We start from the raw sequence: 13,395 nt of genomic DNA, 5'->3' as shown, positions 1-13,395 counted from the left end.
CCCCGGCAGCCGCCGCCCCGAGCCCCCCCCAGCCCCGTGCCCGCCCCTCCACCGAAACCGTGCTGGGGGGCTCTGCATTCACGACCCCACGCGGGCTGGTGGCTGGAACGTGTATTTTTTAAACCAATAAAAGCACATAACGGGAAAAGGGACCCAAAAAAGCGCAGGGAAGGAGGCACGGAGGAAGCCTGCGGGCACACAGGGCCCCACACGGGGCAGGACACACAGGGCAGGGCAGCAGCAGGCGGGTGCAGCCCTCCTGCCACACACCAGGAGGAAGGGATGACAGATCCCGAGGAAAGGAAACATTGCCCAGGCCAGGGGGCACTCCTGGCACACCGCCCCCCGGTCCCACCCTCGCCATCACCCCCCCGAGGCAACGTGGCAATGTCGACGCCAGGCGAAGTTCAGCTTTTGCCCCACAGCTCTGCTTCTGGGAAGCCGGTCACCTCTCCCACCTCGCTGAGGGGCTGCGCACCCTGCGTGAAGGTCAGCTTGTAGCGCAGGCGGGTGGGAACCTAGGGGAGAAAGGGGCAGAGAGAGGGGAGTCGTGGCTGCTGGCTCCTGGGCTCCTTCCCTCAGCCCTCACAGCCTTGCTGCAGTGAATCGCCCCCTCAAAGGAGGGACTAACGCTTCAGAGCTGCAGGAGCAACACCTCGAGCTTCACACCATATGTAAGGAGCTCCTGGGAAGGAGACCTGTGCATACCCTGCAAGGGCGTGCTTGGAGATCCAGGCCAACCTTCTCAGAGGCAGGACTCCCTTACACCCATCTTCTGTCCCGTAGTTATTCATTAAAGCTACAGAACTGCCACCTCTCACTTGTGCCCTGGGTGGCCTCACGTTCCATTAGTTGCAGACAGCTGCACGATGTCCTCCAGGTGCCATCGCAGCAGGCAGAACTGTGCAGGCCATCGCAGCAACCACCCCTTCAGATTATTGATCTGAAAAGCTGTGGCAGTGGGAAAAATGTCTTCCCAGCACAACCCAGGCTTGTCTCTTCCACCCGTCTCCCAACTAACAACATCGTTCCTGCCTTTCACGCTAACACCCCACCCATTACAGTCACATTACAGTGACCTGCCAAGACGATCACTGCCACGTACTTTGTGTGGGTTGGCCAGCAGCAGGACCTGGGACACCACTGCTGGGGGAAGAAGAGGGCTGAAGGCTGGAAGCTCAGATCCGGATGCTGGTTGCAACTTTATTTTCATGGTCTGAAAGACAAAACAAAATTAAAGCCTTTGGAGCCATGCTGAAAAAGAGCTGGGAGTATTACCAAGCCACAGAGCTAGTTCAAGATGTCAGGCAGATTTTGTCATTTAATGAAACACACGCCTATCCACAGCCTACCTCTAAAGGCAGATATTCTTAAACAGACAATTCTTTGCTGCGCATACCGACAGAATATGTGCCTTACCAGGAGGCTAAAGTAGCATGTCTGGAGCCCCGTTTCTTTCTCTCAAGGCTAAGGATCCACACTGAAACCGGCACCTGGGCCACAGGCACCACCTGAACTGGTTCACAGTTCAGAGAAAATGAGCCGTGCAATTTCCAATATACAAGACAAATTCTAAGCACAAAATGCCAAACCTCCTTCTCGGGACATTTCTGAATAGTCACGCTCCCTTTTATTCATCATTGGCTCCTTACCTTTGGGACTGCAGCCTGGAACACTATGTCCTTAATTGGCTGAGCCGATGTGCTCAGCATGGAGAGAACCATCACCAGCACATCTGGTCGGCCGGGAGCTGGGTCTCTGGAGAAGTGGAGCATAGCCTTGAAACCATTCCTGTCATACACCGTGAGGGGACAGATATCGCCTGCCAGAGATAAAAGCAAAATAAGAAAAGAAGCATAGATTGCCCCTTCTGAGGGCAGAACGGTGAAGACAGGATAAGGAACAGCAGAAGGAGACACTCGTACAAACTTGTACTTCCTCTAGCAAACTCACAGGCCAAAGCATACAGCATTTGGCCACGATTTACATTTCACCTCCTGGGCACAGAAAGGAATCTGAACGCCTGAATTAGGTACAGGACAACTAGTAGGTCAGTCATTAACAGTCAGAGAGATCAGGTATGAATCCAAGAGGGAAGTTGGGAGTAAAAATATAACTTATTGCCGGGGTACATCCACACCTATCACCATCCAGCCTTTCCCAAACCTGACAAATCCCGAGCTTGAGACTGAAGTCAGAAGACAACCTAGTCAGTATGTCTTTGTACCCATACTCTTCAAAAATAACAATGTCCCAGACACTGCAGTCCTCCTCTAACAGGACGTGCCCTACAATGAGACACTGGGGTGCCACGTACCCTGGGTAACACTCATTCCATGAAGCACTTTCAGACAGCGTTAAATCAAAAAGTATAGGTGGAAAGAACAGCTCTGCCTTAGCAATTGGGATAACTCCCATGTGTAGATATCTCTTAAGCCTCTGGAAAAGAACTGCTTGAAGTCTGATTAAAGATGCTAGGGCCAAAAAGTTTAGAAGCACACTAAGATTAGCCAGGACAGGAAACTCCTGACTACTGACCAGGGAGGACAAGGACATTTCCATGGAATAACTCCTAGAACTTTCTCAAATTCTCAGATACACTAAGTCCTTCATAGAATACTCTATTTTTCTCCAGCTGACCCTCACAACATGAAGATACTTCGGCTTTCTTGTTCCTGTGCAAAAATCACAATGAGAGCTCTATTAAGTAGAGCCGTGGCACAGAAATTATTGCACTTACTCGGTGTAATTGAAATTAAAGGGACAAAAATGTTTGCTAGAGAAACATCATTGGAAGCTGGATTCAAAGAGGCAGCAGGCTTCTGCTCGTAGCCTAGGCTGGAAAATGAAGGATCTGCCACTGGGCTATTTGGAAGATCTGGAAAGGGCAATTTCATTGGTGACAAATCCCTGGAAAGAAAAGCACGTAGAAAGCTTTTATTAACTGGGAAGGCTACATGGTATATACCATTTTCTGCTGTGTCCATTTTTGTGTTCCCAATCCCTCAACCCTTTTATGTATAAATAAAGTACAAGCTTACGCTCTCTGAGTTCTAAAAAAGCTTGAAAATTGCCTCTATGTTGTGTAGAAGAAGCTGCTGTTTCAGCATTCAATAAGGCAGACTTTGGTTTCTGTTACTGTCATGAAACTTTGTCCAGGGCTTTGGAGGGCTGTGCAGGCTCTCTGGGGCTCTAGTCCGTGAGATTAAAGTAAGTTCTAGCTCAAAGACAATGCAAATGGTGAGGAATTTCCAGTAAAATTTCTCGGCCTTTGTTCTGACAGACTGGATAAGCTCACCATAATGGTCACCTACTCTGAAGATCTGTGGAGATTAATTTGATTCATAAACTATGAGGTTTCTAATGAATGCCAGGAAACAATCTTCTCAGAGCCTGAAAAATGCTGGGGAAAGTATTTTCTTAGTCACAGATTATTAAAAGAGACATGTCTGCAAGGTTTTGTTCCTTTAGCTCAAGAATACCTTGTTACTAAGCCATAGGATTTGTTCTACCACATTTCTGACCCTTTGAAAGTCAGAGTGTGGAATTTCAATAAACAGGTGCACAACTGCTGCTTAAGAACTGATGCGTGGATGGATAGCCTGCCATCATTAACCAGATGTAGTTAAAAGGTTTTCCCAAACCTCGCTGCTATAATACAATATTCCTCATCTCCAAAGTCAAACTGAGCTGCATGGGGCTTGCTTACAAGGATAATGTCTTGGTCCTGGGAGGTGGAGAGAACTGATCAGCCAGGCCCTGAAATTCATTCTTCAATGAAGTCCTGTCTTCCCAGCTCTCCTTCAGTTCCAGCGTTTCAACAGCACTTACAATTTCAGTATATCCATTGTGTACACCAGTCTGAAAGAAAGGTACTTCTGGTTCACACTATATACTGGTAGCAAAAATCAAACCTGTTCCATTGAAAATAACTCTTTTTTTCTTTTTTTTTAATACTACTACTTAAGGTAGAAATAGATGTGAGAAATCTTGTTGCAAACTGCAATTTATAAACTCATTACAGAGCAGGAAGATTACAGTTTCCATTCAGAATAGAGGGACTTTAAAAAAAAAGGTTGCCAGAGAAGGCTAGGAGATCAAAAATGCCATCTGAGTTTTGTCCTTTGTATTTTACTGACTAAAATACCTGAGGATCACTAACCTCTGCCACTCCAAAGTCAGGTGGTGGTTTCTGTAAACCAGGAGAGTTGCTGAGTCCTAAGAAAGATGCCAAGAGCACAGATCAATTACAGGAAGCAATTGTTTTCCATACGTTCTTCCTTTGTTGTCTAACAGCAGTTTGACTACAGTTTAACACCATTAACGAAACTACATTCCTGAAAACTCTCTCTAGCTAAAAGGGTCTACGCTTGGTTAGGACCAACACTGAAGTCAAAGTTCTTCTACACCTGTTAAGTACCAGGAACTCTGGTAACAAGGACAACAGGACTGAAGTGTGCGTACAAACCTATTAACTCCTCCTCCAGCAGACAACTGGAGGTGGTGCTGCTGTGTCGGGAGGCAGTGGTTACGTCCGAAAATAGGTCTGTAGGAGACTGGGAGGTCGCCTCCAGCTCAGAGAAGTCAATCAATGTATAGCTCTTCATACGTCTTGGCGCTGGCCGACATGCTTTGGAAAAAGCAGAAAGAGTTAAAGAGAAGCCTCCTAAAAGGAGCAGTGTATGCCTGGCTACAAGCAAGGACTAAAGGACTCAGTTGAAAACCTCCAGGAACATTTTCAGTCAACCAAATGTAAAAAACAAAAACAAACAAACAAAAGAACACAACACAATGATCACTACATCGTAGTTTTCCCATGTTAGAGGATTTTCTCCACATCTGTTCTCCAAGAAGCGCTTCCCCTTCCAAGCTCCATTCATACACAAAAAGCAGGAAGCCGAGCTGCCGTGGAACACTGCAGGATCCTCTTTACCTGGTGCATCAGAGAGGCTGGTGACTGAACCTTCTCCACCATCATCTTCAAGGCTGGCTACAACCTGCCTGCCCCGTCCCAGCGCCTGTGTGAGCTTGTCGTTGGCCTGCAGTATCTCGGCTGGGAAAGAAGAGAAGCAGAGGAAGACTTGCACCCAACATGATGAACTATTGCCTTCAGATCCTTTTCTTCTGCCCTACTCTCCACCCAGTGTCCCCATTTTGTACGTTTTTCATTCTGTTTCCTGAAGCACAGCATTTTGCACACACATTTGTTGATTTCAGTCTTATCTGTAACTTATCGAGACCACTGATCTCCAAAGTACTCACAGTCCCTGCACCTCTTATGCACATAAAATGTCTGAGGCACAGATTAGCTCTTTGCTGTTTAAGTTGTCGGCATTTTCAGCGAGGCATCATTTCAGTCATGTTTTCGAGACAAATAGATAAGACTGTGAAATGCAATACTCTGGGAAGGGCTAAATTTCACAACCGTGGAATGCAAAGAATTCTGCTCATATAACCCTCCTCTTTCTATTATTTACAAAATTCAAAAAGCATTCTCCCCTCTGATATAGATAGGGAAAACTACCATCTCTCTGGAGAAAAGCCTCAAAAGCTTTCAATTCTCGGAACAGTAGAACTCAACAAATTCTGAAAACCACCTTGGATGGAAGAAACTGGATTCATCATTTAACTTTGAGGGAAAATTAATAGCTTCCTTCGAAAGAAATAAGAGAATCCTTATGCCACTTCTCATGGAAACGGTTTAAAAGTCCAAGTAGAAAACTTGGCTCACAAGTACCTGAGCATTTCTCCTCTGAGGAAAGGAATACCCCACTTATGAAAGGATGTTAGAGGGATTTAAATGCAATGAGTTCCAAAGACAGTGTTGGCTCTTACCGAGAGCATCATCATCATCAACTGTCTCACTGGCAAGGCGGAAGAGCAGCGGCCTGAGCTTCTCACAGCGTTGAAACAGGTTCTAAGAAAGGAAATGTTTTGTGTCATTGCTTGGGAGATCCTGGGCACTTCTCTCCATCCAACCATCTGTAGGCAATGCTACTCTAGAACAGCAAGATGCATTCTGCCCAGGTCCAGACAAAGGACATCAGTGCTGCATGTTGCTGCACTCCTAAAATTCACAGCGACCTGGAAGTACAGCCACTGGAACAAGTGTTACTAGCTTTTCCTCCTCAGTCACGTCTCATCTATGCATACAGGTGTAAGGTAAGGCAGTGTTAAAACTTCCAATTTAAAATAAAAAAGCATCCATGGATGTAAGAGGAGTGAGAGGGAAGTGTTATGACCACCAGCTGCAAAGACCTTTATGGCTCTCTTCACAGTGTTTTAGGAAGTATTACGTGAATGATTAGTGAGGCAGACTACTGAACTCTGGGTAGAAAAAAGGGGAATCACAGAACCATAATGGAAGCTGAAGAACCCAAAGCTTTAAGCTGCCCTGATCAGATCTCCACACACCCACCTAACCACGGCTGGACTAAAGGGAATTCCCAGGTGTTACTCCACTATTAGAGGAAGAACCATTTCCCTATAAGATACCACAAGAAGAGCAGATAATCTGCACAGAAACTCAAAGTGGCACATCAAAGCCAGTTCCATTCCAATTTCCATTCTCAGACAAGAGGGACATCGCTCATCAGGTATGCTGGCAGCTATTCCTGCTGTGGTAACGCACTTTCCCTCGCAAAAACTGGGTGCAGCCTGCTGCCCTTTGAATCCTGTTGTCCTGAGCCCTCCCAGGCATAGCCAGCCAAAAGAACCTCCCATGCAGTAAATAGAATCTACCTGGAGTGTCTCATGGTCAGATTTGGCTAATTCTTGTCTCTTGTAATTTTCCAGCAATTCATCCATTTGTTTAACGTTCTCAGAAACCTCACTGATTGTATTCACTCTTTTGGACACCTTGGCTGTCTTTTCTTGTTCCTTTGATGAAAAATGAAACAAAAGTAGACAATGATTTAACTAATAAACACAGTGCACATGCTTTTGTCAGGGTCACTCCGGATAACTCTTGTTGCAGAACTGCTTCCTATTGACACGTTACTGAAGGTACACGGCAGCACAAAGCCGTGTGTGTAACAACTGCACACACACACACACAGTGCCTGCAGGAAAGAGACAGTTCTGTACAGATGTAGCTTTACACCAATTGGGAAATGAGTTTATTTTTGGAAATCTCCCATCACTAATGCAGAACTACTGCCAGGATGCCACTAAAGAGCGAGCATCCTGCCACAGGTGCTCCTGGGAATAAATATTCCCTCTTCATAGCAATTGGCATACGTTAGGGAAACAAAGTAAGGCATCTTGCACTGTAACTTCAGAATAGCAAATACTGAAAACTCATCCCCAGCATAAACGGTTCACCTGAAGCTGAACTCTGGGCCCCCACTAGCACCTGCTGGTCCTGCCTCTAACACCAGGACGGCAGCAGGCATTCTGGAGGCCATGTACCGAGGGCCCTCTGCCACACACCCAACTGTTGAGTCACTTCTCATCCTCTCCTGCCACAAACAGCTTCTGACCAGAGGAACTGCTGGCTCTTGCGAATGCCTACCTCTTTAATCATGCTCTTGATCAGACGGTTGGCAGCCTGCAAGTCTTCAGAGTGGCTGCTCTTCAAAAGCCTGGCTAGCAGCTGTGGAGCGAGACCATGGGACAGGTCAGTAACATCCCTGGGCACTGTGCTGCAGGTACACCTCACAACAGAGCAGGGTCACAGACACCCACTGACATAATTGTCTCCATAACCCTGGAAATCCATGGGGTTATGTCTTGTAATCTGGCAGAGGAACAGCAGTCAAAAGTGCACAGGCAAAGCTGGTAATAACTACAGGTCAGGCTGAGAAAAAACAGAGCTGGCTCCGACACATCTGTCTTTGTGGCAGGGCTCCTTAGCCCCCTGCTTCTCTCCACGTCTAAGAGCAGAATAATGACAGCCCTCCGCTTCCCGGGCACTTGCTCACGCTGATTATTAGTTTGTAACACTTCAAACAGCTTCCACTGAAACATGGAACAGATCTGAACTTCCACACTGAAAGTAACAGCTGAGCAGTAGGAGACTGAGGAAGTGCTTGAACCGTGGGGATTTCCAAGGGTGCCCTGAACACAGGCTCTGCCAGCCCGCCCTCCACCACCAAAAACCCTTGTACTGGGCCGGGGCAGAAGCCCTCAACAGCCCCGTGGTTCAGGCACTCACTCGGGAAACAGGAGATACAAGCTCAAGCCCCTGTAACAAACATGGGTTTATTTATGCAACAGAAAGCAGCTCAGCACAGATTAGAACAAACGCTTTCTGGAACAGCCCGAAGGCTGATTATTGTTACCAGGGGCATGGGAAAAGGGAGAAAATGACCCAGGCCCTGGGCAAGGCAAAGGAGAGCTCTGCTTCACAGGGTGCTTGGGAATAGGAGCTGGCTCTGCAGGGCCTGCAGAAGCCTTCCCCCAGGAGAGGTGAATAGGAACTGAGTTATTTCTGTAAAAATGTTTCACTTTTGACCATGCAACGTTTTCTGACAAAGTCTCAAAGAATTTTCACTCTCTACTTCTAGCCCTGGCACAGCACGAAGTATCAACAGTGTCCTGATGTTCTGAGACACAGCAGGAGCCGCCAAAATACGACCCAGCACGTTTTCTCAGCACTGAAACTCAGAGGGGGAGCAGGGAGGAAAGCCTTCAGGCTTACCTTGGATTTCTCTTCATCTGTGTCAAAAATAGAATTCTGCGGTCTTGGAGAAGGAGGAGGCAAAATTTTGTCCTCTGGCAATTTGGGGTCTTCTTTTACAATGCCTGGAACGGGTAGCGATATTTGTTCAGTGATGCCTGTGCTGCTGCAACAGCAGTGCTCAACAGCACGCTGGAGTTTGTGCCTAGCTCCTTCATCCGGCCCCACGAGTTTGCAGAGTGAGACAGAAGCAAGGAGCTGCCTTCGCACACACCTCAGAAAGACTTCCCTCTCTCCCTTGCATTAAACAAACCAGAGGGCACACGACACTTCCCGGGTGGGAAATACAACACGGGTGCATCAGCGGGCGCCCAGCCCCTGCTCTGCTGCCACCGGCACCACCAGCTGAGGCACCCGGCTGCCACAACTCCACAGGCAGGTCACAGCCGCACAGAGCCCATGCTGTGCTGCCCCTGGGCAGCCCTGCAGCCCCCCACAGCCCCCCACAGCCCCCCGCAGCCCCCACAGCCCCCTCCCCGTTCTGCCCCTGCACCACAGGCCCGTGGCTCCCTGGGCAGCACCGGCAGCAGCCGGCCCTTCGGCACACAGCGCTGCACTGTAAGGAACGGATCCAAACCCCGACTTCAAAGCTCTCTGAACCCATCACTTCATAATCCCAGCAGAGTATTCCAGGGCAAAGATCGCTCTGAATTTGTCCTGAGCCTCTTCCACACACAATAGGCGTGAGCACTGGGTGAACGGAGGCCACAAGGTTAGGCTGATCTTTGACTCAACAAAGCTGTTCTTTGGTAAATCTCTTTAAACAGTCACATGCACCCTTGAGTACCCCGATAGCCTTGTAAGTGTGGCCCTTGTCCCCTTTTCCCTTGCACACATTTTACAAAAAAGCTGAGTCACAAAAGCCGAGGGGACAGATACGTGTGATCTAAAGCCACGGGACTTCAGAAGTTAAAAAGGAAGCTGCAATAACAGAAATAAACCTTGTTTCTTCAGCATCTGATAAGCATCCCGGATTTTAACTTCCTGAGGAAACCAGACTGTCCAACTGAATATTATTTCCGTGACTCTTGACTTGACTTTTTCTGAAGACCAGGTTCCATAGTACTTGGAAAAAGAAAAAGAAAAAAAGTAAAATAAGAAAAAGAGATCAAAACCAGAGTTTGTACCATCCAGGACATGTGGGTCTAGCCCCAAGTTGTTTGGATGCAAAGATCAAGGAGCAAATGGATTCCTGTGACACATCCACGGTGCTGTCAATTGCATTCTGCAGTACACGGAACAGCGTGCACGGCTGTGGGTGTGAATAAAAGGAATATGTGTATGGTAATTGCATAAATATTATATGACAACCGAAATGAAACCATTTCAAAGCTTCTCTGATCAGTTACTGAATCTGAAACCAAAAGTATTTTTTTTCTGTTTTGAATTTCAGCTAAGACAGTTCTGTGCTCAACTTTAAATACTTTCCTTAGCTGTTTGCACTACAAATAGACCTGGAGAAATGAAAACTGAACAAAACTAGAACGGGAAGTTATCTTTTTTCAGCACTTAGATATTTTCTCTGATTTCTCTTATTATTGCCATGAGCACTCACTTTAAAGTACTACAAAAACCACCAGGAAGAATGATAAAAACCACATACAAACTTCTGAAACACAAGGTGTTTTAAACTCATGTGATAATTCTCTTGTCAAAACAGCAAACTCCCTCTCCAAAGTCATCTATTCTTTAAACTGTTGTTTCACTGAAATACCTTTACCAAACCTGTGACTGAGAGAAGAGTTTTTGTTGTTCTGTTAAACATTTCACTGAAACTGGTGATGCACCCCTGCCGTCAAGCTGATGTAATGGAAAATGAAGCCCTTGCAAGTGGTAAATGCGTGCTGTACCCACTAACAGAGGGAACCGAGTACTGGGCTGCTGAGAAGGGTATTTCAGAACGTCTCAGACCTGCTATCTGATGCAAAGACCAACGTGTGACGATCACGCCATCTCTGATAAAACAGATCTCTGATTTTCATCGTGCGAGCCACGGTCAGTGCACCACAGTGCATTCCCTCTGAACCCTTCTACTTGGCTTTTAAAACTGAAGTTCCCATTTCTGATCGTTGCTTCTCTTCTCAGGGGGCAGAGATGACACTCGGAAGAGAAGTGCACCACAGCAGGGAGCAGCAATGAACACACACCAAGCCAGAGAAGCAGAGCAGCTGGAAGGGACGTTGCCTGCACGTTAGCTACAGATGATCCCTTCCAACCTCACCCTCAGCTCCGTCCTCAACTGCCAGGCATGCACAGCCGGGGCTCAGAGCCCCCTGCCCAGCTTTCAGGACACTGCCAGACCCCAAAGGGGGCTGCACAAATGCACAACCTCCATACGGTCGTGGAGCAAGCTCTGCACAAGCGCTGCTCAACTCCAGTCCCCCCTTGTCCTCTTTTTAGGCTGAACCTGCCTCATGAACAGGACCCAAACTCAGCGTAAGCTTTGACACGAGAAAGCAACAAGGACAGTAGGCTGAGCACAAGAGTTTGAGGACAGAACATAAGAAAACATGGGAGAGGCTCCTGGTGTCTGTCCTCTGCCACTCAGCTTCGCAGAGAGCGCAAGATGCTTTCTACATTTCCTTTGTATTCCATGTCCTTCTCCTGCTAACCCTAAGAAGGGTTAAAATTATTACATCTTTTACAGGGAAATTCACTTCTAATCCTAGTGCTTGAAAGCACAGAACAGAAACTCTGTTCTGCTTCTATGAGAGCCTAACTCAAGTTTTTGTATCCATGGTGAAATAAACGTGTCCCATTTGCTACGTGCAGCGTAACCACAACCACCTACCTTTGGGGAAAGCACTTTAATCAGCTCATTCAGAAACCTGAATTTTGCTATTTCATTGTGAAATTTCTCACCGCAGTTATTCACACACATCTCCAGCACCTGCAGAAAACAAACCGGTACCAAACAAAAACTGAACACGAAAGCTTTGGGGAATTTTTAAAAAACTTTCTGTTAAGATACAATATCCAAGAACTTTCTGGCACTGCGTACACACACACAAGAAACCAAGGAAGTTGTACACGAGAGGTTTATTTTCTTCATCCAACCTTCCTAAGCAGCACACTTCTATCTGCTCTGTTCTCCCCATCACTAACTTTTGGACTCACTGACCCCACGGCGAGACCACAGCCAAGACAAGAGCTGCAGACCCGTTAAGTACCTCAGCAGAATGCTAAGGGAAGGAGCAACAACGACTCCCTGCGCTCTGCCCTGGGTTCTAGATCCATAGCGCAATGTAAAAAAGCACACGTAAAGGAGAGACACCCAGGAGAAAAAGACGCCCAGGCAGCTGCACCGCCCCTGCCCCACAAGCTGTATTTCCAAGTAGCTACTGCCTCTCCTTGCACGTGGGTGAGAGCACTTACTGTCAGCGCGTGGAGAGCTTCCATCTCTTGGGGTGATTGTATTTTGTGTGCCAGCAGCCTCAGTGCAAGCGATGGGCTGGGGAGCAACAGAAGCAAGTCAGACAACGCACTGGTTCCCAAGAAAAACAACTACTGCGAGTTCTGCCCTGCAGAGAGTAGCAGTCACCAGATGCACAATGTGCCACATCGCTGACACCAATCCCTGGCATGGGGCTGGCCTGGGGTCCCTACACACACACGGGGTGCGATGGGCAGACATCAGCAGCTCATGGTGCGGTACGACAGCCCCGCCAGAGGCTGATCTCTCAGAAGGGAGCCCGTGGGACAGGCACCACGAGAACTCGAGAACTGCTCCTTTGGTGCCGGGAACTCTGACTCGCAGCGCAGAGCCCGGCTGGCTGCGGGTGCCGGGCTGCGGGCTGGGGGTGTGCGGGTGCCTGCTCTCAGGAAACGGGCGGCCACGGAGCTGTGACAGCTCCACTGCACAACGAGCTCCTGCGCCTCTCCCAAACTGCGGACTGCCAGCGGGAGGGCGGGGAGACACGGGACAGCTGCCGGCTGCGGGAGGGAGCCGGGGCGGGGGGCAGCGGGGACAGCCCTGCTGCCGGCACCGGGCTCGGGAGGCAGGAGCTGTGCCTGCAGGAGCACGGGGACCTCCGGGCAGCTCCTGGCTGCAGCTGACGGCCCCGAGGGGAGCTGTGGCTGTGGCCGGGGCCGTGCCGCCTTACCCGGCCGTGTCCGCCTTCAGCTGCTCGCAGAAGCGCTGGATGCACTCCCACTTCTCCCCGGGGACGCTCGGGTCGGTGGCTTCATCTTGAGCGGGGGGAGAGGAGAGGGGTCGAGGATGGGGACCGAGGATGGGGACCGACGGGCGGGGGGCAGCGAGCGGCGCACGGGGACCGCGCTCAGCCCCCGGCACCCGGCTCCGGCCCCGGCTCCCCCCCCCCACCTCCCGTCCCGCCCCGTCCCGTTCCCCCCGTCCCGCCGTCCCCTCCCCACCTCTCCCGTGCCCCATTCCCGTCCCCCCGCCCGGTCCCGTCCCGGTGCCGCTCTCACTGAGCCAGCGCTGCAGCTGCCCGGTGCCGTCCATGGGCGCAGCGCCCCGCCCCGCCGCAGGGCGGGCAGGAAGCGGCGCGGCCCGGGGGGGAGCCCGGCACAACGCCCGGCACGGCCCCGCCCGCTCCCCGTGCTCCCCCCCCCCAGTGCCGGGCTCCCCGGGGCCGGGGGTGCTCGGGGCACTCCGTGCTGGCACCGGGCGCGGTGCCGGTGGGCGCTGGGGACCCCGCTCCCTCCCAGCCTGCCCACCCGGCCGTGCCCACGAGGAACGCACAAGGACAGAG

The 13,395-nt window shown here is 49.7% G+C and overlaps 1 protein-coding gene across 1 annotated transcript; it reads right to left on the bottom strand.

Moving 5' to 3' along the window:
- Positions 1–96: 96 nt before the first annotated feature.
- GGA2 (golgi associated, gamma adaptin ear containing, ARF binding protein 2) lies at positions 97–13,354 on the bottom strand. Its single transcript, XM_068699761.1, has 17 exons — positions 13,112–13,354; positions 12,784–12,868; positions 12,056–12,131; positions 11,472–11,570; positions 9,622–9,745; positions 8,642–8,745; positions 7,514–7,594; positions 6,742–6,879; positions 5,836–5,917; positions 4,934–5,053; positions 4,469–4,630; positions 4,163–4,218; positions 3,710–3,861; positions 2,741–2,910; positions 1,653–1,822; positions 1,106–1,216; positions 97–518 (listed from the first exon to the last, which is right to left on the bottom strand). Exons 1-17 carry the CDS (start codon positions 13,143–13,145, stop codon positions 408–410), a joined length of 1,875 nt encoding a protein of 624 aa, XP_068555862.1. The 5' UTR covers positions 13,146–13,354; the 3' UTR covers positions 97–407.
- Between the last annotated feature and the right edge of the window lie 41 nt (positions 13,355–13,395).

Source organism: Anas acuta, chromosome 15 (assembly GCF_963932015.1).
Source record: "Anas acuta chromosome 15, bAnaAcu1.1, whole genome shotgun sequence".
NCBI classification, from domain to species: Eukaryota; Metazoa; Chordata; class Aves; order Anseriformes; family Anatidae; genus Anas; species Anas acuta.
Note: the sequence above shows the minus strand (reverse complement) of the source record. Positions and strands in the feature narration are given on the sequence as shown.